This window comes from Neocloeon triangulifer, unplaced genomic scaffold (assembly GCF_031216515.1).
Source record: "Neocloeon triangulifer isolate White Clay Creek 2 clone unplaced genomic scaffold, ASM3121651v1 ptg000008l, whole genome shotgun sequence".
NCBI classification, from domain to species: domain Eukaryota; kingdom Metazoa; phylum Arthropoda; class Insecta; order Ephemeroptera; family Baetidae; genus Neocloeon; species Neocloeon triangulifer.
Window position 1 is genome coordinate 2,750,168 of NW_026775550.1, and position 27,501 is coordinate 2,777,668.

At 35.9% G+C, this 27,501-nt stretch overlaps 4 protein-coding genes and 1 long non-coding RNA gene across 18 annotated transcripts in view; 1 reads left to right on the top strand and 4 right to left on the bottom strand.

Moving 5' to 3' along the window:
• Positions 1 to 3,753, bottom strand: part of LOC132194806 (otoferlin) — a 49,176-nt gene extending 45,423 nt beyond the window's left edge. For all 6 annotated transcript variants that reach the window (XM_059616315.1, XM_059616312.1, XM_059616313.1 and 3 more), the window contains exon 1: positions 3,592 to 3,753. In XM_059616315.1, the coding sequence (XP_059472298.1) occupies positions 3,592 to 3,670 (79 nt within the window). In that variant the 5' untranslated portion in view covers positions 3,671 to 3,753. The remainder of the gene's footprint in view (positions 1 to 3,591) is intronic.
• Positions 3,754 to 4,616: 863 nt separating this feature from the next.
• On the bottom strand, positions 4,617 to 8,158 carry LOC132194744 (uncharacterized). Of its 5 annotated transcripts, none has more exons than XR_009441578.1 (10): positions 7,997 to 8,158; positions 7,116 to 7,293; positions 6,972 to 7,062; positions 6,613 to 6,884; positions 6,431 to 6,553; positions 6,225 to 6,308; positions 5,860 to 6,164; positions 5,626 to 5,802; positions 5,164 to 5,385; positions 4,617 to 5,105 (listed from the first exon to the last, which is right to left on the bottom strand). It is a non-coding gene; the product is annotated as an uncharacterized LOC132194744 (long non-coding RNA). The 5 variants fall into 5 exon arrangements; XR_009441574.1 differs by having other exon boundaries at positions 6,378 to 6,553; positions 7,997 to 8,157; XR_009441575.1 differs by lacking the exon at positions 7,997 to 8,158 and adding an exon at positions 7,412 to 7,990 and having other exon boundaries at positions 6,378 to 6,553.
• Positions 7,561 to 9,865, top strand: LOC132194742 (uncharacterized). 5 transcript variants are annotated; one of them, XR_009441573.1, is made up of 4 exons: positions 7,561 to 7,943; positions 8,010 to 8,239; positions 8,961 to 9,298; positions 9,358 to 9,865. XR_009441573.1 is itself a non-coding variant. In XM_059616220.1 (3 exons), the coding sequence occupies exons 1-2, from the start codon at positions 7,769 to 7,771 to the stop codon at positions 8,237 to 8,239; spliced, it is 405 nt and encodes a 134-aa protein (XP_059472203.1). In that variant the 5' UTR covers positions 7,565 to 7,768; the 3' UTR covers positions 8,961 to 9,865. The 5 variants fall into 5 exon arrangements, 4 of the variants coding, with proteins under 4 accessions (XP_059472203.1, XP_059472205.1, XP_059472204.1 ...); XM_059616220.1 differs by having other exon boundaries at positions 7,565 to 7,943; positions 8,961 to 9,865; XM_059616222.1 differs by having other exon boundaries at positions 7,565 to 7,943; positions 8,997 to 9,865.
• On the bottom strand, positions 9,179 to 27,348 carry LOC132194741 (CD151 antigen-like). Its single transcript, XM_059616219.1, has 6 exons — positions 27,189 to 27,348; positions 14,515 to 14,674; positions 13,530 to 13,721; positions 10,553 to 10,726; positions 10,276 to 10,431; positions 9,179 to 10,222 (listed from the first exon to the last, which is right to left on the bottom strand). The coding sequence occupies exons 2-6, from the start codon at positions 14,620 to 14,622 to the stop codon at positions 10,040 to 10,042; spliced, it is 813 nt and encodes a 270-aa protein (XP_059472202.1). The 5' UTR covers positions 14,623 to 14,674; positions 27,189 to 27,348; the 3' UTR covers positions 9,179 to 10,039.
• LOC132194753 (uncharacterized) lies at positions 21,213 to 23,603 on the bottom strand. Its single transcript, XM_059616235.1, has 5 exons — positions 23,431 to 23,603; positions 23,120 to 23,277; positions 22,508 to 23,061; positions 22,137 to 22,442; positions 21,213 to 22,077 (listed from the first exon to the last, which is right to left on the bottom strand). Exons 1-5 carry the CDS (start codon positions 23,442 to 23,444, stop codon positions 21,505 to 21,507), a joined length of 1,605 nt encoding a protein of 534 aa, XP_059472218.1. The 5' UTR covers positions 23,445 to 23,603; the 3' UTR covers positions 21,213 to 21,504.
• Positions 27,349 to 27,501: the final 153 nt, after the last annotated feature.

Sequence of the window (27,501 nt, forward strand, 5' to 3'; positions counted from 1 at the left end):
AAGCATATCAAAGAAAATGTGATTTTCAAAGAAATGCGTTTCTGCTTGGAAAGGAGTAGGAATAGAAATAGATTATTATTATAATTTCTTTTGAGACTACCAGTATACAAACTAAGAAAGGATTTGTAAATCATAAATCATAATTTTGTTTTCTCCAAAGTAGAATCAAACAAAAAGGTTTTCTTCATTTATTCACCATATTTAAGATTTCATTAAATCAGTTTTGTTGTAAAGGACATGAGATTGGGCTTGCTTGGGACAAACAAACGTAATTTTTATAAACCTCCAATTATTTTTGTATCGATCGGAACGGTTTGATTACTTTCAAAGCCCATATTATATGTATAATTCATTTAAAAATCTAATGCAATTTGGAATTGAGAATTTATTTACTAAAAACCGTGGAAGTTTTACATTAAAATGATTCCGGCCATTCGTAAAAATACCAACTTAAACAAATTAATTTTGAATCAACAATTATTTCACTAGCAAAACAAATTAACAATTGAAACAACATCTCTAATTTAATATTTAAATTTGCTGAATGATTTCCACCCGTATGAAATTCATTGCATTGAAATTAACTGGTATACGTTAAATTTAGTTGTATTTCAACAGTCGCAGTTGCAAAGTCAATATTTCAGTTCAATCACGGCCTGTCTAGAACAATAGTCACCGCCCGGTCTGCCTATTTTTGGACCATGATTAACACAAAGAGCCATTCGCCCATTCATGTTGGAAAATGCGCTTCCATTATCAGCTCGTTCGTTACTCTGTGCATTTCAATTGTCATTAACGAGCGGCTGTTGCGAGGGGTGCAACATTTGGCCGAGAGCAACACGGCGGACACACGCAGCACGCGCCGGGATCAATAGTGGTGAATGTGTCACCTGAGTGCGTGGAACTGCTGCGAGACCGAATGTTCTGCTGGCGGGAAAGTAACTTTATGCTCGAGTGACACAAAGACAGACACGTCCCTCCTCACGTTCCTTGCGTGAGTTGGCGTATTATTATCATTATACCGTGTATTGGCCAAACGAAACACGAAACGCACGCATTCACTCTTGGGGATGCGAATAATAAAGCCGCGGCGTTTATGCTAATAAGCGAGCTTGGAGGGTTGGAGAAATTAATTTTTCTAATCGAAAGCGAGCAAAAGTAAAGATGAATCAGCAATAAAATCAATAATGTGGCTTATTTTATTAAATATTAATTATTTTTCCAAATTTATCAATAAATAGTTTACAAAATATACAGTGGAGAGGTTTTTTTGGTAAAAAAAAAATAGATTTTTAGATTTCACAACGCATGTGAGAAAAAAGTTTTTGTTCAAATAAAATTGTGTATTATTTTCAATTTTGTTGAAATTATTATTTTTCCGAGCCTGTGTCTTAAAAGTTTGGTGCAAAATTTGTTTGAAAATAAATTAGAAGCATTAAATTCAAAATAAGTGCTTCAAATTTCATCCTTCGATCCTAAATAAACTGTTTCAATTTTACTGTTTAACCTCCGCAATTCAGAACCAATTTGTGGCAACACTGCGGCTAAAATAAGAGCCATCCAACTGCGGAAATTTGAGCATCCCTTCACTCCAGTGAAGCGCCTCTTGCTTTGATGAGTGTAAATTGCAAAACATTTGCATTGAGCGCTGATAAATACAAGCAAACGATTATGAATTTTTAATGCCATAAAGCAATAAGTGTTGTTGCTTTTTTATTAAATTAATTATGAAAGTTAACTATTTAGAACTTCCGGCAACTTGGGCCACTTGATAAATTACACTAATACAATTGAAAATAAAATCAAAGTAAGCGCTCTCGTGTAAATTTGTCTTTATCAAAATTTGATGTCAGTTGTAAAAAAAAAAATATGAAAGTTTGGAGCAGCTGAAATTTAAAAATCATCTTAATAATTGACCCCCTTTAACTTTGAAAATTTTTTACATTTACTCCAACAACATCTTGACTTCACTGTACTCACTTTGAATGAAAGGAAGAAAAATGTGATTAAAATACTCCAAAATCATGTTTTCTTAATTATTACAAAATTAATTTTAATAAAGAAAAAGACTAAATAGACTAAAATAATTTGATAAATCGATAATAAAAAACATGTATTTGTGTTTTCTAATTTTTGTTGCTAGTGGTGATGTTGCGGTTTTATTTTCACGTTCTGTGCGTACTTGAAGCAAAAGACATTCCCACATCCGTCTGCTGAATTTTGATAGCGCGTTAAGTCTTTTGCATAAGGTCAGATGGCAGCAAAAATTTTTATTTTCAAACTTGTAGTCTTCTTACGTTCTTACATGAATTTGAATTGCACATACAAAATTACCATCATTAAATGAATGAAGTCTTTAATAAGTAAATTTCTTTGTATTGGTAACGAGACTGATAGACAATCTGAGTTAATACAAAATCTAATTAAGTTTTGCCTTTCTTGGCTTTTCAAAGCTTTTCTTTTGCGTTATGTTTTTTTTTTCGAGTTTCACTATTAACAGCAGTTTGTGATAATAAAAGTGCAGAAATGAAGCCGCTATGCGTGCACGTTTTATTACAGCCATTCAAGTCCCTCCGTCCGTACGCACCCTGCTGCGCCAGGGGTTAATGAGGGTGTATATGGAATGATATGGCACCGGGTGTTACACGTTGCGTACGTACCGACGAATTTTTACGGCGCCACGGTACTAAATTTGTTTTAAAATTAAGCCCTTCACATTGCGAGTCGGGCGAATTTCTGCCTAGATACGGAATTTATTATTATCACACAGACCCGGGGGAAATTTAAGTTCGGAACAATTGTGTTTAATTCCGTCCTTCTTCCCGCTGGCAGAATTCGGAGACAATACTAAATCGACTTAGCACTCGAAAGATTAAAGATAAGACGATGGAGGGAAAGGCTAGTTAATGATCCGCTCAGCAGCGGAAAGAGCTTTTCCGCGTTTGTGCTTTATCTCAATAGACAGTCGCAAACAAATTCTTGTTTCCTATTTTTTATTATCAAATCTATATAGATTTGCGTCCAATAAGAACATTAACTCAAAACGTATATGAATATACCAGTTAGTCTTATAGATGAATTAATTTTTCTATTCTTTAAAAATAAGTAAATTAATATGTGTTGTAAGTGTGACTAATTTTCTTATTGTTTAGGGCAAAAAGAATAATAGATTCACATGTAAAATAATTTTGCATTTTTAAACTTCGGAATTTCAATAATTTTTTTCTTTTGAAAATTTGAAAGGAACATTCAAATTTACAATTTTTCTGATAAGCAATTTAAACGATATGCACTTTGAAAAGTGTTACGAAACTTTTAAGACGTACCATAAAATTAATTAAATTAATTTACCTTAACATGGGGGACGGAAAATCAAGAAAATTATTTTGATTCATAACAGTAAAAATATTTGGATCCATTTTTCATTCCATAAGCTTTGATAAATTGAGCTTTTTAATTAGGGAACGAAAAAAATTAATTTTGATCAAAATGCTGATCTTTCTTTTAGCACTTCAATAGAAATTTTGAAAACATTATATATTATTTCAACCTTAAAATTATTAGAAAAAATAAAAGTGTCAAGTGACTTACCTCTGAACTCGATTTTGGCGAGCTTGTCGCCCTTGCATTTGGGCAGGAAGAACTCCCTGAGTCTGACCACGAGCGCCATGGTTTGCTTCTCGCCTCGTTGTTTTATGGGTAGTTAGATGATCAGAGTCGTCGCGCCCTGAGCATGGTGCTCGCCTCGCCACCAACTGCCTGACTCTTTGACCCGCTATCGCCGCCAAAGCCGCCTCCACGCATTGCGCAGCTGCCGCCGCCGCACAACCGGCCCCGCTTTTTAATTTATCGACGCCGCATCCGCTCTCACTGCGAAATATATGTGAATCATCTCATATAAATAAGACGCTTCTCTTTCAATTATTGGCTTTTTTTTAATTTTCTTGGAGAAAAATCTTTTGTTCTTCAGCTTTAAGATCTCCAAGATAAAAAGAGGCACAGGTTGTTTGAAGCCACGCACGGGTTTTGATCAGTCCCGCGCAGCTATTCTGCTGGTGTGTGAAGATCTACCTGCACCCGACATCTCTCGGAGAACGCTGCTTCTCTCCAAGGACGCAAGAATTCAAGAATAAATTAATGAACAAGAAAAGAATCTTTCATGATTCATGGAGGAAAATCCCCGAGCTTTAGTATCTACGTTGGATATGAAAATGTGGAATGATCAAAGCTAAAAATTAGAATTTAAGAAGAGATCCAATTTTGAACCATTTTTCTAAACATGGTATTTTTAGTTAATTTTATTTGACTTATTCACTTAAAAAATAAATTTTTATATTCCACAACATAATTTTTTTACGTATATTTTTCATTCTTAAACCTTCCCTTTTCCAATCTTTTCTAAATAATTTAATAATTATAGTTATCAAAACATTTCATGGCGCCTCTATGAAAATTGCAGCATATGAGGGGCAAATCTCATTGCAACTGCAAGAAATTAATAAAAATGAGTTAAAATAATTTGGAACCATAATTTAGGATAAGAATTTCTTTACAAATCAAAAAGTAAATGACATTAACTAACAATGTAAGTTGATCAAAATAAAATGCAATTAAACTTAAGTAACATATTAAACAAGAGTTTAATTATTCCACTAATAAACATTATCCTTCCTTGAGGAACTTTTCCATCTTCTCCAACTCCTAGTGTTCATTTTCCAATCTTTTTCTCTTTATGCTTTCAAACTTGTCCAACTCTTTCAATTTCTCCTCACTCTCTTCTTTCCTTCTCTTCAGGCCCTTCAGGGTCTGCAGTTCACGACCAACGAAGACATTGAAGGCTGCGTAGTAAGCGAACATGCTTTTTTTCTTCTCTTTATCTACCTTCAATTCGTCTTCTTTGTTCGCGATCATTTTGTCAAAATTATCATTTTCAGATGCAAAAGCACTAGCAGGCAACTGATCTGATGGCCAAAGTGAGACCCTCAGGGCCCAGTTACTGCAACAGGGCACGGAAGGCACTGTCAGGGTGAGGCCCTCTGCTGGCGGTCGAGGTCAGACAAAACCTGGTCCACATGATTGCCTTTCTGCAGAGACTCTTGCAGTGCCTTTTAGAAATTAAAAATATTCTAAAATGAAAATTTAAAAAAAAAGTGGGGTCTTTACAGAAAGGTCCTCTTTATTGAGCATCCCAACAAGGCCCTGAAGATGGTCGTTCTGCACAATAGGACTGAGCTAGAACAAGTTGCTGTTCGGTACGCTCGTGCAGAATGAACATGACAGCGATCTGCTCCAGCGAGTTGATAGCATTGTTCAGGTTGTTGGTGATGCTGCAGGACTGTTCTTTGTGCTGCGCAGCCTCTTCTCGACCCTTTCGAGCGCTTGCACCTTTGAATGTATGAAAAGATTTAATTACTTAATAATTAGACCTCATATCCACGATCAATTAATTATTGCATTTTTATTTTTATCTATTTATAATTATCAAAAATATTTTTTTGTTTTAAAAATATTTTTCAATATAATAATAAACTCGTTTCGCCTGGTGCTGGAGCTCTAGCACAAAAGGTTTTTTTGCAAAAGTTCCTGCACAACAGGGTCCTCGCTCTGCGGATAGCGGGTGGACACCTTATGAGCTGCTTTAGCGTCTGCGGTTTTCATTGACCAGCTTCTCAAGGAGATCTGCAAGAAGATCGATCTTCCTGTTACATGCCAATTCGTGGTGCAAAAGGTTCTTTTCTTTTTTGACCTTTTTCAGCTGCTGCACGACCAACTCCAGTTCATCTAGCTGCTTTGCTTCTCTACCTATAGTAGACTGATTTAAGTAAATCTGATTTATAATACAAAACTACAAATACTGACAAGTCTTTTCTCTACATCTTGCAAGTGGTGCGCCAGCTAGACCATTTGGCCAGGAAGGCACCAGCCGGACTCTCCCAAGAACCTCCACACATGCATGGTGGAATTGGTTGAGCGCCTTGACACCTCCTGACTCGCCGTCAGGCACTCTCTCCAGTCGCTTCGGTCCTTATTTGTGAGGAAACTTCAGGGGGTTGATAAGACAATGCTAGAGTGTCAGGAGAGAATTCCCAGATGTGCAAATTAGAAGCGGTCAACGGTTGTTTCTTAATGCTCCAACACGCAAGCAGAGATCGCTTTTTCCAAATCTGGAAAATCATTATTTGAAATTCGATAACACTTAAATTTAGTTTAGATTCAATTTATACTTCTCCCCTTCCTCCAGGTTTTTACAAATTTTGGCAAACTTCTTCTCAACTTTTTCCAGGCTTTCAACTTCAGTCTTATATATTCTGAAATATTTTGCATTTAAATTTTAGATAAATATACTTCTTAATTATAACTTCAAAAGATATATATACTTTGTATTTTGTCAGATACAGCCAATTTGGAACTTGATTTTAGGTCAATTTACTGATTAAGAGCTGAAGTTTCAGCAATTTTGGGCCAAGGGGCACCAAGGTGAGGCCTCCCTTTTTCCAGCGATTCCACTCTAGACTGGACATTCAAATCTGCAGCAGCAGCTGATCTTCACACTCTGAAGATAAAAAATTTTAAGTTGATCAATTTAATAGCAATTTTAATCAGCCTATTTACTATTGCAAGAGTTGTTGCGAGTTGTCCCAAACGTTTGAAGCGTCCCAAGTGGGACATTCGTCATCAATGGACTTCCACAGTGCTTTTGTACTCGATGACAAGAAATTTCATGGCCAGCCATGTCTCCAGGGTCTCCTCGTACCTGCCCGTAAGCACCTTCAGACGAACCAGCTGCGGATTCAGCGTCTCCAGGGAGCATATGATCGGCCCCAGGATTTCTTCCATCCAGCACCTGCGTCTTTTCCTTCTTGAGCAGGTCTCTCGCATTTGTTCTGTAAAAATTCAAGATCTTATTGTTTTCTATCACATAAAATTATAAAATTTAAAACAGTAAATAAACCAAATGAAAGCTTTTATACCGTGCAACAAAATTACGCCCAATAACTGACTCCAGTTTGGACTGAAGACTCTGAAGAGTGTTCCAATTCAAATTCGTGCAACTGTAAATTACTGCACAATTTCCTTTTCAGATTTTTGTTAAACAAAAAAAAAAATTATATTACATTTTTATAATACAAAACTCCAATAATTCCTTTGCAGTGTTGCGCTTCGTCAAATTGAGTGAATTCAAAAGGTCGTCGATCGTCGAACCATAGCCTCCGGCCGCTGTCGTGTTCCATGATTCCACGTACACTTTGTCTCATCGGCCTAGTCTGCGTCTTCTCTCTGCAGGTTTTGTCTCTGTCAACAGTGCACGAAAATGGAATTAAATTCTGAATACCTACACATGCCCATAATAGAAGAGAAGTGAAGTACGTGTATGACATTAATATAAATTCAAATTTCCCGTATTTCCTACATTTTGCGTGCGATCCGACAGTACAAAAGTAAAAAAGAAATGAAAAAGTTCGCAACAACAAACGAGCTGTTTGGGGGCGCGGCTATAGTCGCATGATGACGTCACGTGAAATCGCAAGAATTCAGGCTGCTAATTGGCCAATCCCAAATCCATGCCTCTCACCAATAAAAAACGCTTATTTTTCGTATATTTTGTTGTTCATTGTTGAACTTCAAATTCAAATCTCTTCCGAACAAGTCCGAAATCGCATCGAGTCCAGCCAGTCCAGCCGTTATTTTTCAAACCTTTCCCCAACATTTTCTAAAGTTCTCGTCTAACCCGCCGAGTCCAAGGTCCCTTAAGCTGCGATCAAGAGATATGGACGACTTCATCATCCCGATTTACCTAACCGATCGCGCCGAGGCAGCGATCGAACAATGTGATATGGTTAACGAGCTCATCGGGACAGCAGTGGTGCAAACTCACGTGAACACTACTGCGAGCCAGTACCTGACGCTGGCCTTTAACCACCAGGACGTCACTTACACCGAGCGTAAGAAAATTTATCAAGAAATCATGAATTTAAGTCTAAACATAAAAATTTACTTAATTTCCTCAGGTCGACACACAGTTGCCAAAAAAGTGGTGCACCTTCGTCGTCAGGCCCGCGAGAATGGTGCCAGAATCAGGAGGGTGACGTTTGAGCCTCACGATGGGCCTTTGAGCTACGAGTTTCTCCCCCAGAGACAAATTAAGAGACGCCAATCCAAAGACGGCCTGCTGATGGAAACCTCTATGCGCTCTACGTCCTTGCCGCTACCAACGCCTTGGCTTACGACGGCGCCCTGAGTAATTTTTTTTTTATCGCTGATCTCTGTTATAAGCATTATAAATCTCAGGTGTTGAGGCCTGTGAGCTCCCTGCATTCAACTGCGATTATTTATGAAGCTATTGACTTTAAAAAACCAAATACTGACTTCGGATTCGTGTTCCTGGATGTCGAAAATATAGGAAACGACAATCAAAATCACAAACATTGGTCACTTTTAAAATTTTCCCCAAAACCCACCCCCGGGGGTAGGGGTGGTTTCAAAAATCGATCCTGATCATAGAAATTCTTCAAATTTGATGGGTCCTCAATACCTGGAATGTATTTGCTTAATTTTATGGCAAATTTAGCAAATTTAGGGGCGATAAAAATTTTACCACCTCAAAAAAGGGCCAAAAAACCACGTTTTTTGAACTTCTTCAGTAGAAATCTCGAAAACGAAGAAATTACATATCTCCAAAATTTGTACACTGATGTAAAATTAAATTTGAAACATTTTTCATGTAAAAGAGATAAAAATATTTTTGGTCCTTCAATATCTGGCGGCGTTTTTCAAATTTCATAAAATTTTTAGTGACCTTGAGCTTTGACCTTGACCCTTGGGGCCGAATTAAATTCCATTTAAGTGGCTTTCAAACGGTGTCAAGTTTTTTGAAATTGCTCCACTAGAACCCGAGATAATTAAGATTAAAGAAAACACTATTTTCGCAAAAATCGCCACTATGAGCCCCTGTAAAATAGGCAATCTTGGGATATTGGACTAACTATATACCATAGGTTGACCACCTACCCTTAGGGTTAGGGTATCACGTATCACCATGCCAAGTTTCATCCAGATCCAACAACCCTCGCCAAACACTTCAGATTGATTTGGAAATGGCCTTACATAATTTGAATTAATTAAGAAAACGAAAAAAAGGCGACAAAAGTTTGAAAAAAAATATACCAGAAATTTCTCAAAATGCCACACCCCTTTTTTATTTCGGGCTGAACGCTGAACACATACACCTACTTCATGACCACTGACCGCCTCTGCTGCAGTGGAAGTTGAGGTGGTTGCTCATTTCGTTTGCCAATTGGTAAATGCAAATACGACCCTGCTGGTTTAAATCTCAAATTTATTTTAATTTTTCTTTAGATTCATCAGCGATTTTGTTGTTGTATGTTGCAGATGTTGCTTGGGTGTTCTCTATCTCGGCAATTTTTAATCTCATCTAGATGCAGCATCAAATTTGTCACATTCAAAAGTTTTCCTTCAGCCAGCGCAAAAACTTCAATCCTCTCATTGTCAGAGAAGAAAAGTACAATGAGATCTGAATGAGATGCTCAAAATGTTGAAGAAAACTAAAGACATGAGTAACATGTGCTGAAATAAATGTTCAATCTGTTAATTAAGTTACAATTTACTTTTTTTTTAATAAATTTCAATTTTGAACGTTATTTTTTTACTTCTAGTCTCACATCCTAAATTGTGCATGACAATTAATTATTTTAAATTGTTTTTTTTCAATTCTCATTTACACATCTTACATTTTGCATTGATATTCGCCCCTCAAGCTGTACATTTTAATGATATATAGTGACCAAGAACAATTTTTTTTTGTAAAACACATGAATGAAAATTTTGTTTAATGAAAAAAAATTATTAATAATAAATTACGTTATACAATAAATAAATTAAAATGCCTGAAATATTTACAGTAATTCTCCGACTAAAGTTAAATCAGAGGTGGCGCGGTTAATTATTGTTTTGCTCACCCACGGTACACACAAATAAAAGTAGTTAATTTTAGGAACAGATTTTCTTCCAAGGGACACTTTCAGGTTCTGCTGGTGGTTCCCGTGTTGTTTGTTTGCGATTGTCTCGGCGGGTCCTTGAGTCTGATGTAGAGACTGCAGGCCAGCACCAGGCCAAAAATTTGCACCACACTAAACCCGAGACCAACTCCGCCGAGGATGTTGAGGTGTTCGCTCATTTCGTTTGCCAATCGGTAAATGCAGCCCTGTTTAAAAAATAAAATTTATTTTAATTTAACTTTATTAAGAAATTGTTTACATTGTAGTAGATGTTGCTAGGGTGGTCTCGAACTCCGCAATTTTCAATCCTGCTGATGCAACACGAGTCGGGCACCAAATTTTTCACGCTCGGGTTTTCCTTCAGCCAGCGCGAAAACTTCCAATCTTCAAACCTCACGGCTCCGCAGCATTTAAACTATGAAATTAACCAAAATTAACATTTGATTGTATGCATCTCAAAATTGATAGGAAGGAAAAGGACCAAATAGAAGGCACTTAATTTTTATGGCCTGGATTGAGTTATCAATGAAACGCACCTCGAGCTGCAGCTGATCTATGGCCTTGGTGACCTCGGGGTTGATTTGGTAGCCGTCAGTGAAGGTCTCGTTCAGGCTGACGCTGAGTTCATTCTGCACATGGCCCTCGTAGATGTAGGCCAAAATGCCCACCATCGCCTCCAGGAGGAAGATCAGCAGAAGAGTGAATATGTACTGGAATGAGAAGGAGCCACTTTTACTTAAAAGAAAACTTTTTTGTAATTTAAATTATATTTCGGAATTCTTTCAGAACATAAGAATTTTAATTAATTGCATTTCATATTAATACAATGGCCTCTAGACTTGTCTGCTATCGCTACCCAATCAACGATTGTTAATTTTCTTAATAACCTCTATATTAGTATGTACCAAAAATTTAAATAATATTTTATCTAAATACTATTTTTTTTTTAAATATGGATATTAGAAATTAAGTAAGAATAATTAATAAAAATTCTCTAAAAAAAAAATTTATAAAATTATATATTAAAAGAATATCAAATTAGATCATTAAAAAATATCCATTATTATTAAATACAATATATTTTTAATAATGACTTTTTAATCTTATAGTTAATTCTATAAAAATGTCATAACCTTAGTAAATTAAATAATTTTTGGCCTGTGTACAAATTTTAAGCTAAAATCTTAAACATTATTCATTATTCTAATTTGTGTTTATATTGATAAAAAAAATGACACAAAATTTAAAGGAGATAAAAAAAATGCAATTTTTCTCTCATCATACAACGTTATTTTTTCTTTCTCATCTCAGCTCCCGCGAGTGGCTCTACAATTAATATGCGCCACATATGAAAAGCACTTACAAATTAGCAGATAATGGCTACTCGACGGCACAATCCATTAATTAAGCGCGGCCCCATCCAGTGGCCGGCGGTCGAGAATACAAAAATAATTAGCCATCAACAAGTGTGCCGAAACAAAAGCAGCGGCCGTACGCGGAATATCTTTTTTCGTTCTCCGAATCCATTAGCGGAAGAACGAAACGAGGATGCCATGAGAGCATAATTCAGCCACTAATGTTTGAACAGAGAGCGTCACAGGACTTTTCAAGAGAGGCTGCGGCCGGACCACTTGTTTAACGAGCACGCATTTTTTATCATTACATTCCTGCGGATGGCCTGACTGAGCATACATAAATAACGTGAAGTGATCAAACAAGGGTCTCCGGTGGGTTTCAGCTTCTGTGTGTCAATAACAGAAAAGTTTTTCTTTTCTTTTAGTGAAAATAGTAAAAATAAGTTGCTAGTTTCCGTGTTTTGTTTACTTAAAATTTATAAATTCTTTGATTTTCAGTATGATTTTTTTATTCTCTCGGATTTTTATTCATCAACGTGTGTCTTTTATAGAATCAAAATTTTCGTGTCGTCAGGTTTATCGCCCTCGATAAATTAGTCTGGCGCGTTGCGACGTGAGAAAGATTTCGTCATCAGATTAAAAGAAAGAAAAGGATATAATCAAATTAAAAAAGTGCCGCGAGCTGCATCGCCATTAGTTTCCGTCTTAATCATGAGAAGCGTGCAGGCTTATCTGAATTAATTCTACCACTCAATTATTTTCAAGCGCCTTGTGGAATTCCATCGCAGAAGCCACATGGCTACTTATTAACGTACATAAAATTCCGCCCCTCGACAAAATGAACTCAAATCAAAAGTTTTAAATAGCCATACAGTGAATAGGATGCGAGAAATAATGTGAAAAAAAGAAAAGGATAATGCACGTTGAAAACTTGTTTTGATTAAAAAAAAAAATAAGTCTCCCAGTCTAAAGTCACAATAATCAGCAAGGCAAGAGCAAAAAAGAACGTTCAGCAATTTTGAAGCAATTATAAATAAATAAGTCTAGGTGATTTCTAATAATTAATTTTTTAATTAAAATTTTTTAAAATTTTTTTTTGCAAATTTTTTTTTTAGCCTCTCAGAAAGGGGTGTCTGTACATAATAAGGCTGTTTTGTTTTCATAATTTTTCTAATGTTTTTTTAATTTTTTTAGTATTAATTTCTTGATTCTTTCGTGGGGACTTCCAATCCAATTTATACATATCAGTTCACCGAACCTTTGTGAGGCCCGAATGTTCTCTCGCACCCCTTCATCTCCACAAAAAGCTAATATTGTCACACCTTATCTGGGAACCTAGCTCTGCTCTGCATTTAATACAAATAGCCGCGATATCAGAGCATCCACCATAATCTCAAGAGCTGCGGAGAAAAAAAAACAGGGACCGCGTGCGCCACCCAGAGTTATTCCCTCTTTTTTTTTAATAATAAGCATGAATTTTCTCTGCGGCCCGCCCGCCTTTCCTATTTTATGATCGCTCGACTTTCAAGAAGTTATTTATGGGCCGTGGAGAGAACGAAGGGAACATGAGAAAGGTGCTGTGAAATTTTTCGAGGGGTGAGACCAGTGCACAAGTTTCTTTATATTTCCGAGTGCATTCATATATTGTTTTGAAAGAGATGAGTTTTTAACATCTCTCAATTAATAGAGAAAACCAACTTGGGTGGTCGGTTGGTGATTATTTATGAGACAAGTCAAAAGTAAACGATGTATCCAAATATCCAAAAATTAACAATACATTGCGTTAGTGAAATGCAAAAGGTAAGATATTGAATTAAAATGCTAAATAAAGATTAAAACTATTATATAAGTTTATACTTTTGAAGAAGTTGACACTCAAATAAGGAGATGATCTCTAGAACTAATTGAATAGTTCTAGTACTAAACGACATTACAGATTAATTTTGCAAGATTTATATTTCAAATAAAAAGGAATTAGTGAAACAAAAAATTTAGAGTAACTTTATGGAAATTTGAAAGAGAAATTAATTGGTTTAAACAAAAAAGCTTCATATTTTTTTTTTTAATTTTATTCATTTAAAATATCTATGAATCAAAAGAATTTTGGGCTTTTGCCAGCTTTTACTTATATTATTTTATTGGAAAAATTGTAACTCACCACAAGAAGGAGGCACCTGTTCTCCTGACACAGAGCCACACAGCCAGCGACGCCGGCAACGACGACCAGACCCCCAGCCAGCAGCAGCGTGTAGGCGGTGAGGGCGTAGGTGGAAGTGGCCAAAAGGGCTACAAACTGGTGTTTGGCCACAACGCTCCACACGCCCACGCCTAACACAATCAGCCCTGCGATCTGCGAACAATGAACGAAAAAATATTAAAATGGGCATCCAATGATGATGATCCGTGAACAAAAAAGCATAAAGTCAAATTTACCGATTATTTTTATTCTCGAGAATGCAAATCTGACTGTTAAAAACACTCATAAAATGAAAATTTATTAATCGACCGTAATATTAAAAGATTCATTTTTATTTTTGGAAATTTCTAAGAATTTGGTTTATTTAAAAAAAGTAATGAATTGAGAGATTTCCTAATTCTTAATCCACAAAATAATCAGTTAAAATTGTTTATCTAACAAGGCAAAGGAGATTAAGGAGCTGTCTATATTAAATCTTCTGAATTTTTAACATCCTAGTCGAGCAAAACTAGATAAAAATATCTATGAAATTAATTGAGAATTAATGGAACAAAGAAAAAAACTATAAAATTATATTAATTAATAAAAAAATTACAATAAATCATTTTCTTATGATTAATATAATTTTGTTCTTATATTTTACTCTACAAATCTAATTTATTGAGAACGATCAAAAAGCCAAACTTGCGGCCTGGGCTAATTTAATTTAAGCCACGGTCAATTTTGCAGGTGGGTTGATTTAGCCTGAATCAGGTTAAGGGCTTTTGGATCACCCTTTTAATTGATTTTATAAAATTAAGATATCTGGAAATTTTTCCAAAAATTGTGAACCCATTCTGCTCTTTTTTCCAATTTAAAATTTGTTTTTGTATTTCCCCAGAAGAATAAATAACAATAATAATTCAATGCATAATAATTGAGAGCTTATTTCATTTTTGACACTTACAATGAAAACCACGTTGTAGATGTGCATGACATTTTTAAGAAAGCCGACGCTGCAGCAGTCGGACTCGCGTCGCTTCTTGGCCGGACCCGGCGGGCCTGCGTTGGCCATGGTGCCCTTTCGTTGTTTTGGTGCTTACGGGAGAGACGCCCACTCGTGAAACCTGCCGGACACAAAATAGTTAGAATCAAGAATTAAATGCCGCGGCCGCCGCCGCGCACATCATTAAATCACACTCCGAAAAGGGACCTTTACCCAAAGAGCAAACGCCCAAATGCCACAACACGGCCGTTCCCTCGGATAGTTTCAAATCTAGTTTCTGGCCTCTTTTTATTACATTTCAGGCGCCTCTTGCTCACGGGTATAACAAACGCATTTGCATATTAAATGGTTTAATTTAGTAGTATTGCCGGGTGACTAATGAAAAGCCATGTTACTCAAAATATGCTAATTGTAAGAAATAAATTTATAGCGTTTTTAAAATTTAAATTTATTTAACAATAAAATCTTTCATTCAATTCATAGCATTGATAAAAGTTTCATTTAATAAATAATGATACGAAAATTGAATTTTTATTTTAGAAAATTATTTACAGTGCAATTTATATTGAATGGTAACACTCAATGCAATTTATAATTTTAAAAAACGCCGCTTTTATAAAAAATTTATTAAATACTGTTTAATTGTTTGCTGACGTTTTTTGTTTAAGTTCAGAAGGCTGAACTTAAATATGTATAACGTGTTATTGCATTTAAAATTAAAGCGTAAAGTGTGATTAGCCAACATGATATTTTTTGTGAGCACAAAAGAGCGCCGACCGCAAGATTCGTGAGTCCATTGTGAAGTCATTTGGTCGACGTTTTTATCTCTCCAGGTCTACGACTCCTCAATCGCAAAACTCATGTTCACGGTCACGATTTTTTTTTTGTTCTTCGCGGCAATGTTGTGAACTCGCGATTCAAAACATCGAACAAAAATAATGGCACGAGTTTTTTGGGCCGAAGGAAATTTTATCTCTCGACCGTTCAGAGGTGATCGTTTTGTTTCTCCGGCGCGCAAAACAAAAAGGTACAAAACAGTTGGCGCGGAAATTGTGCTCAATCATTTGAACGCAGACAAATGAGAATCTCGAACAGCATCAAGTATATTTTCTTACAATAATTACCGCTTAAGCGCGACTAATTTATGAGCCGATGGAAGAGATAGCGTGGAAAAAGCTCTTCTCAGCGGCACGCAGCCTGTAATTTTGCCACGTTCAGCAATTTCTGTTATTTATAATGTCACAATAAGTCATAAATTACGGTGGAAATTTGCACACAATTAAAAAGGAAGATATTTTATAGCTAGAATCAAAGATTACAACAAAAATTTATGTGGTTTTATAGCAAGAACAAATGATGATTCTGATTTTTGTATTATTTTAATTGATAATATTTGATATTATTATTTTTGGAATAGGAAATTCTTCCAAATTGTTGCAAAAATTTACATTTTGATTAAAATCAATCGTCATTTAATTGATGGACACAAACGCAAGACCAATAATTATTAATTAGTAATTATAAGTTACATAAAAAATTCTTCCACTTTGTTCTTTCAGAGGAATTTTTTTAATTTTTACGCCCTGATTAAGTGTTTTAGGAAAATTTTGAAGAGCCCACTTGCAACTTAATCACGATTTGTCCTCAATGCATATAATTGTGATCAATAATCATAAAAATTATACTATTACAATCGAATTGATTTAAAAAAAATAATTTTAATAGATAGCTTCAAGTAAAATGTATAAATTGAAAAAAAAATTAATAAAAAATAAATTAATATTCAAACAAAATGTCACTTTTTATCAATTTTGGCGCAGTGATTGTCAGGAAGCTTCAAGTTTGAATTCAATTAAAATTCCTGGTGCGTCCGTCTTTTATCGTTTCAGGTTCCACCGACAAGGCGCAGAGGTCAAATCGATTATTCAAGGAAGCGGTCAGTCCTCTTAAGCAAAATCGATTTGGGACCTGTGAGTGATTCATGCTGCGTTCAGGGCGATTTCTTTAATGGTGCCGCGCGCTCGTGCTGTCACTCGCTGCGAGTGCGTCGATTTATTTTGCGGCTCCAGCAGAGCCAGCGAGTGATTTTATTTTGCACCAGAAGCTCACAAAAGAAAACTGCTGCTTCTTTTGTCTCTTTTTTGCGTTTTAGCTCCGACCAGACCAGTTCTGCGACATCAACACAGAGTATATTAAAGGGCAGGCGACGCGTGTTCGGAATAAAAATTATGTAGTAGAATTACAATTAACAAAGTAACAATTAGAAAAATTCACTATAATTCAATTGCTTTTCAAAAATTAAACCGTAGGAGATTTTATTTTTATTTCTTCTGAGCTTGAATGTAAAAAAATGACAAACAACGTCGCCTTTTTGTTGTCAGCTCAAGGTAAAAATATGTCAGGAGAACAAAAAAAAAGGACAAAACGGGTTGAGCGGATAAGGCGACCGACTTTTGTTATTTCTGCTTTTGTGACAGCAAAGGCTGAACAATGAAATGAGCGCGGATCCGCCCTAGCTGAGATATTTTATGTCTGTTTTTTTTGCGCTATACGCAAGTGAGCGCCCAAATGTGGAAGCTCCTTTCCGTGTGATGTGTATAAATGATAATTTGCATGCCTTTTAAGGTATCGTTTTTCAATGCGCGCGGCCAATTATTGCTCGCATGATTTGTTGCCAATTGTCGACTCATTGTTCTCCTCCAACCGCTAACAAGCCAATTCAAGCAGCCAAGTAGAAAATGGAACTATTTGCAGACAATCGATAAATATGAACAAAACAATTGGTTGTTTTGCATGCAAAAATAAGTGACTTGTTAAATTTTCAATGCAGATCAGACATACACGTTGAAGCGTTATTGATTTTTTAAATTTTTAATTTGGCGAATTTAATTGAAGCTTCAATTATATAAAAGAGATTGAAATTTTAAGTTGTGTTGTTCACTCTTTTATGTAATTCAAAATTTTATTTTTAAAACTTTCTGCTGCACGATTTGTCAAAGAAATTGACAGAATTACAGAAATGTTGCTTCCATTTACAACCAGAACCGACGCACAAAAGAAACTATTTTCTATTTTTAGTTATATATCAAGTCAAATAAGATTGCTTTATTTGGTTTTTTACTGTTTTTAGAGCGATCATTTAAAGTTCAATTTTAATTTTGTATTATTTCAAGTCTCACCAAGCAGATAGGATAAATTAATTTTATGCACATCCTGTCATCCTGCTGCTTTTTTCCACGCATTTTTGCTGACCTTATCCCATTGTTAGCAGGAAATAGAGTCATTTACTTCACTTGAGCTTAATCTGCTGCATTAAACTGCAATTGAATGCGAAGCAGGAATTTCAATGAGCCGTCATTAATATTTATATTCGCTGCAAAGGGTATTCAATACACCTTCATCCTTTTTGCCGTTGGATTACAATTAACATCCAAGTCCTTCTGTAATTTTTATTTGTTTTGCTGATGGAAATAATTCCAGATGCTGTCGCGTCCAGCCTCTCCTCATCTCTAATTATAAACTGCACTTGAGAAAATTATACACATCGCGGTGCGCGGACTCGTCATTCCAGAAATAGCAGCTCAGCTTTGGACTCTGTGGCGTAATTATGAAGAGCGGCCGTTACAAAATCAACGTGGAAATAAGAAAATATGTCTGTAAATTATAGTTGCTATAGGATATGTCTTAATGATTGGTTTATGGAAAATTACATTTTATTTCGTTTATGCACGGCAACAATATTATTTTTATATCATTTTTGTCATGAAAATTAGAGAAAATTTTATTTTATCAATTTTTATATTATTTAAATTTTAATTGTCATAACAAAGAGCAAATGTTATATATATTCTTTGTTGTATATATGAGAAGATGAGCAATTAGAGCCATTGAACTTTTTTAATCATTCCATTATAATCAAGAGAATCTTAGAAGTTACTCGTCACTCATCCGTATGTAATCGTATCATAACAAAAATCATCAAAAATGACATAATCTATCCAGATGGATTTTTTTACGATTTTTTTCTGTTGGGTTTGATTACCATGATTGATAAAAATGTGTTGTGGGAGTGCTGGCGGCGCGGTGCGGGTGATCTCATATATACACACAACACACACGCAGACACTCTTGAGCAAAATCAAAACATGGCGCGTTTTTAATTTACGCCACGGGTCTATTTTTAGCATCCTCTTTGGCCGGCTGCAGCTCTCTTCGCAACTTTTTTTAAACCACGCAGCGCCCACGAGCCGCCGCTAGTCATTCTTACTTAGTATTGACTGAAAACTATCAAGAGCCTCAAGAGTAAAAAAGTTTAATCAAAACTGATGCAATAAAATTAATGATTAATTTTATAAGTGGATTTCCAATGTTCAACCATTTTTAATTACTATTGATTCATCACCCAAGCGTAAATGAATGTACAATTTAAATTGAAGCCTTGAAATTGAAGTAACAATAACAGAATAACTGTTAATGTTTAAATAAAGGTGAGAATCAGTAAAATAGTCATTTAACTATAGAACTATAATTTATATCAAAAATTTTAAGAAAATGTTCATCATAGAGAAATTTGGTAAATAAATAACGAAGGAAAAGTAGCCACAAATTAAATTCCATGAAATAAATTGAACTAGAAATTTTCATACCAATTAAATTTTTTTTCTCCAAATTCCGCTAATCAACTCTGCCACAAAATAAAATATAATTTGCTTTGAAATTTAGTAGAAAAATACTTGAATTGGTGAAAACCACGTTAATTAAAGAACAAAAAAAAATATGCTATAAGTTTTAAGTTCCATGATTTTTATATCAAACTGTAGACTGTAGTAAAATGTAAAAAGTTTCTAAACACCAGGAAACTTAAATTAATTTTTATAAATTTTTTCCTTTTTTTTTAAATTTCATTTTCATCTATTTTTCCTCAAGAGGAATGCTGGTGAAATTAAAAAGCAGTTTCTTTTCATTAAAGGAGGAATAAAATTTCTCATTGCAATCTAAGTTAAGTCTCGTCTCGGACGTGTTTGGAAGAATGATGCGGCGCGAGACCGCCCATAAATATAAATTCATCGCGGCTGTCATCAATCAAATCTTTTAAAACGCAGTATACAGAAATGGTATTTAAATTTGACGAATAGCCCGAGCATGGCGGGGAGACGAAAAGAAGCTGCCGGCCGTCTTGCTTTGATATAAATAATTCATTCCCTCTTTTTCTCATCTCGCAGAGAGAACTTCTTCTTGTACAAAAAGAGACGCCGCTCGTCAATGCTTCTTTATTCTGATTCGGCCCTTTTCCGCCAGATTTCCTCAACTGCGTATAAAATGCAGTCAGGAGGAAAATAAACTTCGCGAGATGAAAGGAGTCGGTTGTTGTTGTGTCGCGGACTCTGAAATGACATCACCGAGGGCGTTAATGTTCTCTGGGGAGAAAGAGCGTATCTCTGAATTATAATAGTGCCACCTCATTCTTGCAGCAAAAAAAAGAGTCACGACTGTGAAATTTTTACTCTTTGCTGAGAATCGCCGGAAAGAATCTCAAAACAACGCGTTTCCTTCTTACGTGATGGCATTGAAAATATATATCAGTTCGTCTCCTGATTATCAAATTTTGAATTAGAATAGTAAAAATCATAATTTGATTAATTTATTTGTTAGCTAAATTAAAGACTTGAATTAAAATTAATTTTGAATTGGTTATGACTTTAAAACAAAAATACAATGAGATGATCTATGATATGGAATTCACGAAATGCAGCACGCTTTTTTGTGCAAGTTTTAGCCTGTTTTAGGCTCTTAAATGTTAAGGTATTTTTAAATGTTAATGATTATTTAGTGAAAAAAAAAAATAAATAAAAAAAATAGAAAATTCCGTTTTAAATTCATATTTTGTTAAAAAAAAAATGATTTGTCCTTAATATTATTATTATTCTTTATTGACTTATGAGACGTCGTAGATTTTCTTTTTCCTTAGTTAATATTTTTTTAATTTGTACCTGATTTAATTCGTAAGTATCGACTTAAATTTTAACAATTTAATTGATCCAGCATATTTAAATTTTCAGAATTTTGTGAAACATAATTTTTTTATTTTCAAGAAGTGTTCTCGTGATTCTGCGCTTTTCGAACAAATAAGCTGTCAAGGAAAATGTCTTATCTAGTCTTCAATTTCCTGACACTTACTTTTCCAACCCTTGACATAATAAAAAGTATCACGAGCTGTCAGCGTGCGGTCAAGGTCGGCGACGCTCTCTGAAAAAAAAGCAGGCGGAGGCGCACTTTTGGCGCCGGCGATGATCGATTTATTTATCGTGCCGGCGCGCGTTGAGGCTCCTCGGTGGGATGCGCCTTTTATAGTGCGGTGGACACGCGCAAATTAAACGCCGAAACGCTTAGCGAGATTTATTAAGCGATGCGCACACAAGGGCTGACACAGATACGCCGACTGACCTATTTGTTCAAGGGCGAGTTAAGGGTGGAGTCTGCTTTCGTGTATTTTACCCGACTATTGACTTGGCACATTATTGCGAAAAAATTATGGTTCATTAACTATAGAAATATTATTATTTGCAAATAAACTTTTATTATATTTATGAAAATTTCTATTGATAATGATAAATAATTTAAAAAATTAAAATATAATGATTAAAAATATGTGACAGATGCTTTTTAATAAAATGCAAGAATATCAGTTTATCCAAAATCGGCTTCTCGGAAACAGTGAATGCTGAACGCTTCAGTTTTTATTATAAAAATTTATAATAGTTTTAATCTGCGTTGCATCTCAATAAAAGAATAAGATTAAGATAATAATTAACAAATCATAATAATGAAATTAATGGGATCTCAATAAATTTGAAATAATTTGCAATAATATACAAAGGATGAGCAGGATAGAGAGGAAAATGTATTTTTAAACAAAACATCACATTTCAACAATAATTAAATTATTTGTATTTATCCGTCGATTTCATCTACATAGTTTTCACGCACAATTCTGCTTTCGGTGTACTCAAAGTGATCAATGGCATTGAGGTCTTGCAGTGGGGATTCCTGGATCTGTTTCTTGAATGAAGCATTAGCACCATAGCACACCATCTTTTCAAGTCGGGGAGCATGGACTGGAAGCAGCAGAAGAAATTGGAGCAACTCGGCAGGCTGCTCAAGATGGGAGCCGAACTTGAACTTTTTGAGTTGCTGCAGAATTTTTCCCTTAATCAAGGGCCGGTGCAATCGATTGCAAACCTCAGGGGTCATGGTAAAGCTGTTCCACATTATGAGGCACTCAAGAAGTGGAGCTGTCAGGACGAGGGCCATCAATTGAGAGGCGTAGGCGAAGCTGAGCCTCCAGTCCAAAGAGAACTCCTTCAGGTTTTGGAAGTGACTGGCGTCCAGTTGGTCGTTGAAAGGCTTTGTCTCATTGATGTAGATGCCAAAATCGTACTTTAACTTTGACAGGCGCGGGCAAAGCATGAAAATGTCGCAAACATCCACCTGCTCTTCCTCAATCTTCAGTATGAGTTCCACCAACTGCTTGCCACAGATGGTCAAAATTTGGAAAAAATGAGGATTCCATTTTCAACATATACCATTTCCAAAACCCTCAGGTTGGTCAAGAAGGCACAGGGCGCTGGTGAGACGTCTCCAAGAATGTTTCCAACAAACTTGACATGCCTCAAGTAGGGTGTGCGACGAAAGTCGAAAAAATGGTTCGTCGATACATGCTCAAGTTGAAGGGGCGGCAGTCTTGGATCTTCGTCAGGGAGATCCTGCCCATGGCTGAGAATCCTACTCATGTAATCAGGATAAATAGAGCACACACGCAATTGGGGCAAGTTCTTGACACACTCCAAACCAAAATTCTTCAAGAAGTTCCATTGCCTCTCTCGGTCCTCCTTTTATTAGAAGATAAATAATATTAATTTCAAAAACCATTTAAAAATTAATGTTTTTGACTAACCTGACTCAATTTCCTACACAATCTTGCTTCCCAGTGAATTTTTAGGTCTTCCAGCCTCTGCAGACAAAATAAGCTGGCAAACAAGGGGGGCGAGACCATGTTGAAGGAAACACCGAGGGTGATCAAGTTCGGGAAGCGCTGCACAATCCAAGCCATGTCTTTTTCGTCACACTGGTACTGCTCAAGGAGCATGTGCTGGAGATTGGGCAACTGGAGCAGGAAGGTATTGACAACTTGGAGCTTGAATTTGCCCACTCCTTTCACTACTTGGTTAGTTTCATATGAAAGTGGCGCAGGATGCTTCCGAGAGTCTGAAATTTTCTCCAAATTCGGACACTTCTTGACAAGCAGTTTCCAAGTGTCCAGGTCGCGCTGGTGGTCAGACTTGTGGTAGGTGGAGAAAATGACAAAGTCGAACTTCTTGGTCTTAGCGTCCAACAGGCTGTTGACCATTTTGAAAATCAAGTCCTTGACCGCAGGCATGGTGAGCTGCTTCTCCCTTTCAATGCCCTTGGCTTCCATCCGGTCCAAAATTTCCAGTTTCAAATTACAAGCTGAAGACAAAAATTAAGTTACAATTGCAACAAAAACAACTGTGAAAAAAGAACTTACGCAAGTGTGGCAGCAGAGGTGACGACTGGATGCGGACGTCGTAGCTGATGATTTTCTGCATGGCCAATTCCCTCAGGGACACAAGATTTTCAATTCTTGACCTCTTTATTTTGGCAACCGCCAATGCCCTGGGAAACGTCTCGGTCGTTACAAAATCGCTGAAATTTTTTGTGATAAACAGATCAATTTCCAGTTATCGAAAATTTTAAATTAACGCCATTCATACATACAAAAGTTTAAGAATATAATTAAATAATCATTTTCTCGAGACATATTCATTTGCATTTATAACCAGAAAATTTGAAACTCACCAAGATTCTTCCATTGCGAAGGAGCCGCAACGGATTCGCAACGAATTTTCGATTTCAAAATTAGAAGAACGCTGGCAACAGTCGGGATTATTTCACTCCTGTTGTTTTGTTTTTGTTTCTATCCAGCAGGCAACGATCTTCCCCTCACTTCCCCCCTCTTGCTTGTTTCAAAATTTGCGAATCCTCTCCTCCCTCTACCGGCTGATCCCCATCATTGCTTTTGCTACTTTTTACTAAAAATTAATTGCTTTCCCGTTTTCAATGAATATTTTGTTTCATATATTAACAACTAATTAAGGAATTTCTAAAATATAAATATTTATTATTTGGTTTTGTTTGATTATTGCAAAATAAAATTTATATGTAAAAAAAAAACTTTGCAAAACGCAGTTTATTTTTAAACAGAAATTAAAATTTATCAACCTATTTTTTTTTAACAAATGCCAGAACAGGAAGCTGCGTACCTTAATATCCTTAATCAAGGAGGCATCACTTCGCATTGTTATTATTATTTATTTTTCTCGGTCAATACAAAAATTTTAATTGAATTAATTTAATTTAATTGACATAAATTTCAAAATTCAAAAACTATCCAAACGAGCTTGTTAGAAATGGCACTTTTTGATATTGTTTTGAAAAATTGAATGGTGCATTATGTGTGGCAAATTTATATCACTTTAAAAATTGAATTTTTGTCTTCAAAAAATAAATAATTAAATAAAACCATTTTTGAAAGTTAGCAAAAGCCTTCAAAACGTAATAAATAGATCTATCGCAGTAATTTAATTCAACGGTACCATTTTAATATAAATTGAATGGTAACACGTGAGGAGAATTTTATGAAAAATTGAGACCGGGCGAGCTTTGTTGCAAAGAATAAAGAAATAATGAAAAAAATAATAAATAAATAAACGACACCCCATAAGGCCACGTGCGGTCTGCTGGTACTTTAAAAACCTAGGGTTTTGTAGAGTCAAAACTAAAAGTAAGTGGCAGCTAAGTGCGAGGAATTCATTAAAAAAAAATTAGGAGAATTTAATTTTAATTAAAAAATTTCAGAAATATATAAACATGGGGTCAGTTGTCCTGTCCTATATTTTTTTAGCAACGAGGTTCACCCGGTTTCAATTTTTCATACAAATTTAGTGTTTCTAATTTCCATTTGAATTAAAATTTTTATTATTATTATTATTCCTTACAGACGTGAGATTTTTGCGTATGTGTGCGCCTCCAACCCAGTGTTTATTAGAAACCCTATTTGGTAAGGGCGTTCCTGAGTAAAAACTTTCCTCGGGATATAACTTTTCGCTCCTTGAGATGCTCCATGACAAGTAATAATAGTCAGTTGCAGCTCAAAAGAAAGAAAGAAACGCATAGCAACGTTGCCACGCCGTATGATTAACGAACTCACAATAATCAGAGTCGTCGGCCGGTCGCACGCACCTGTTCCGTCCAAACATCGCGAATCGCAGCTGATTGCAAAATTGGCCAATTTTCCAGTGGCACTCAACTCGGACCGGCCGAAACTCCAAGTTGACCACCGACTTGAAACAAATTCCTCACTCGCAAAGTGGACACGGGGGACAAAGTGTGGCGGAAAATTCGCGAGACGTCTCGAGTCTCATTAGGTGGTCCATTCGTTCCTCTCTTTAAATGCCTTTCCTTATTAGGAGAAAACGCTGATTGCGTTTTGCTTGTTTGTCTGAAACGAGATCTCTCTCTCGGCACATCCTGCACGCCACATTTTCCCCATTTATATATCTCGGGTTCGCGCAAAGTCTGCGCCAATCTCGTAAAAAGCGCACAATTTTCCCTGCCGATGCAAATTCATTAAGAATCTCGGGCTGAATTCGAAATACCTGACATGGCGACAGCCCATTTAAGGAAGGAGCCGCGGCTGCCTCTGATTCCCTCAAGAATGTGCGGAGGTGTAAAAAGGCCGCGCGTACACACAAAATGTAAAAAAGGGAGAAGAGCGCGCTTCTCTCTCTCTCTCTGACAAGCGATGCTCGTGTTAGAAGAGTGAATAGAAAACGAGCTAATCAAATTCACAGGATCTGAGCCGATCGCATACTTGAGGTAATAAATTTATTGAAAATTGTCCGAGGCGCCACAGGGTGATCTTAATTTTTTTTTATGCACCAGTTTTGGCAAAAGCTTTGCTGGTTTTTTTTTTTATATAATTCCATTTTTTTTGCGAAGGGACCTCAAGCGGAGATCAGAGGCAGGACAAGTTTTCTTGCAAACAACAATTCGCTCGCCATCACGTGGTGCTCTATTGGGAGATACGGTAAAAAGTGGCGCTGTGTTTAGCATGGTATTCACTGACAATAATAGAATAGCGGTTGTCTTTTTGAATTGCTTCTGAAAACAGGTTGTCCGAAATCTTCTACGCTAAAAAAATAAACGGAAAATCTAGCAATTAATCTTCATTAATAGTAAATTTAAAAGATTTTTTTAATATTTTTGTGGCATCTTTACAAGGGACATGTTTAATTTTTTTTAAATGCCTTAGTTTGTAAATTTTTGGAAAAAATATCCATTCTATATTTAACATATTAAACCAAAGTTTTTTTTTCATTCCTTTTAAGATTCAGTGACTTTTTTTATAAATCAGAAATTAACATTACTTTCTTTCTACAGTTTCAATGAAATATTGATACCCCAAAATTAATATAAAAATTAAATACAAAAAATATATTCCTGTTGAATCTTAAACTGTGCATCAATAAATTTCAGCGTTGTTTTGCTCTAAAAATTAACTAAAATAATTTTAAAAGATTGCGAGGCACAAGTTTTTGACTCAAAATTCCCTTAGAACTTGGAAGTACAAACATTGACACGTATATAAATATAAAACAAGATTTTATTTTAAAGAAATCAATAAAATTTTAATTATTTTATACCATTTACTAAGTCTGAACTGAAATTTTCACTAGCTGGTTCAGCTTATGGTTGTATGTTTATTATGAATTTCAATCTGCCCTGAAAAGAGTGAGCTACAATATCCCTGCACGAAGTAATATAATAAAACTCGGAATCGGAACCTCTCTGGGAGTGAGCAATAAAACACAGTCAGAGATGAGCGCTCACTTTATAATGAATAGAGATCTCGTTCGCCGGCGGGGAGAGAAAAGAAAATATCATTTCCAGGGCATAAAGCACGGACGAAAATGCCGACTTAGGCGGCGCGGCAATAAAAAAGCAGCGTGTTTGCGCTCATTATTCACGTGAGTGTTTGGAGAGGCTTCGCTCGGTGGTGATAAAAGATAAAAATGCACACCTGAGTGCGAGCGGCCGATGTAAATTAGAAGTTCCAATAGAGGCGCAGAGGGGCATTGTTTCCAGGTGCCCCTCTGGGAATCAGTCTTAATGAATGCGGAATAAATCGCACTTTTCACCGTCAAGGTGTGCGGTCGGATCGAAAATTACACTCGTCGTTCCACGAAGAGCTCTTCATTAAATAGGCCTTAAGCGACAAGACCAACACGGACAAATATATACTTTTTGTGCAAATGTGCTAAAAAATCTGATATTTATTTTCGAAATTTAAAATTAATGGTTTTAATCGTTTAAGTTTCAAGATGATGTCTTCTTTAATTCAGAAGTTTTTGCAACATCTTTGCTTTTTTCGCTTTTTTGTCACAAAAAATTAATATTTCCATCTTTCAATTATTGTTTTGATTCCCATGTTAATTATTCGTACCGATTTGTATTCAAAAGCAGCAATTTAAAAATAAAATTTTTGATAAACCTACCTTAATTCATTGTGAAAAAGTCCAATTTTTCTCGAGCTGACCGAAGGCGAAAGATCACAGAGGCGTGCACTCGACCCGCGGTCCGAAGCGATACTCGCGCGCAGATAAAATATCAACTCGACGGATCCACGCGGGTTTTGGTGCTCACCGACCCGAGTGCCCAAGTGGGGAGAACGAGTGGTGCCTCGGTGCGCACTGCCATCTGACTAAACCAGCTCGCACTCGCCAAAGCAGAGAACTCGTCTCAATTTTGCCGCCAAAAACACGTGCATTCGTTCTAAAATGAATTAAAAAAAAAAAACTGATTTTCTTT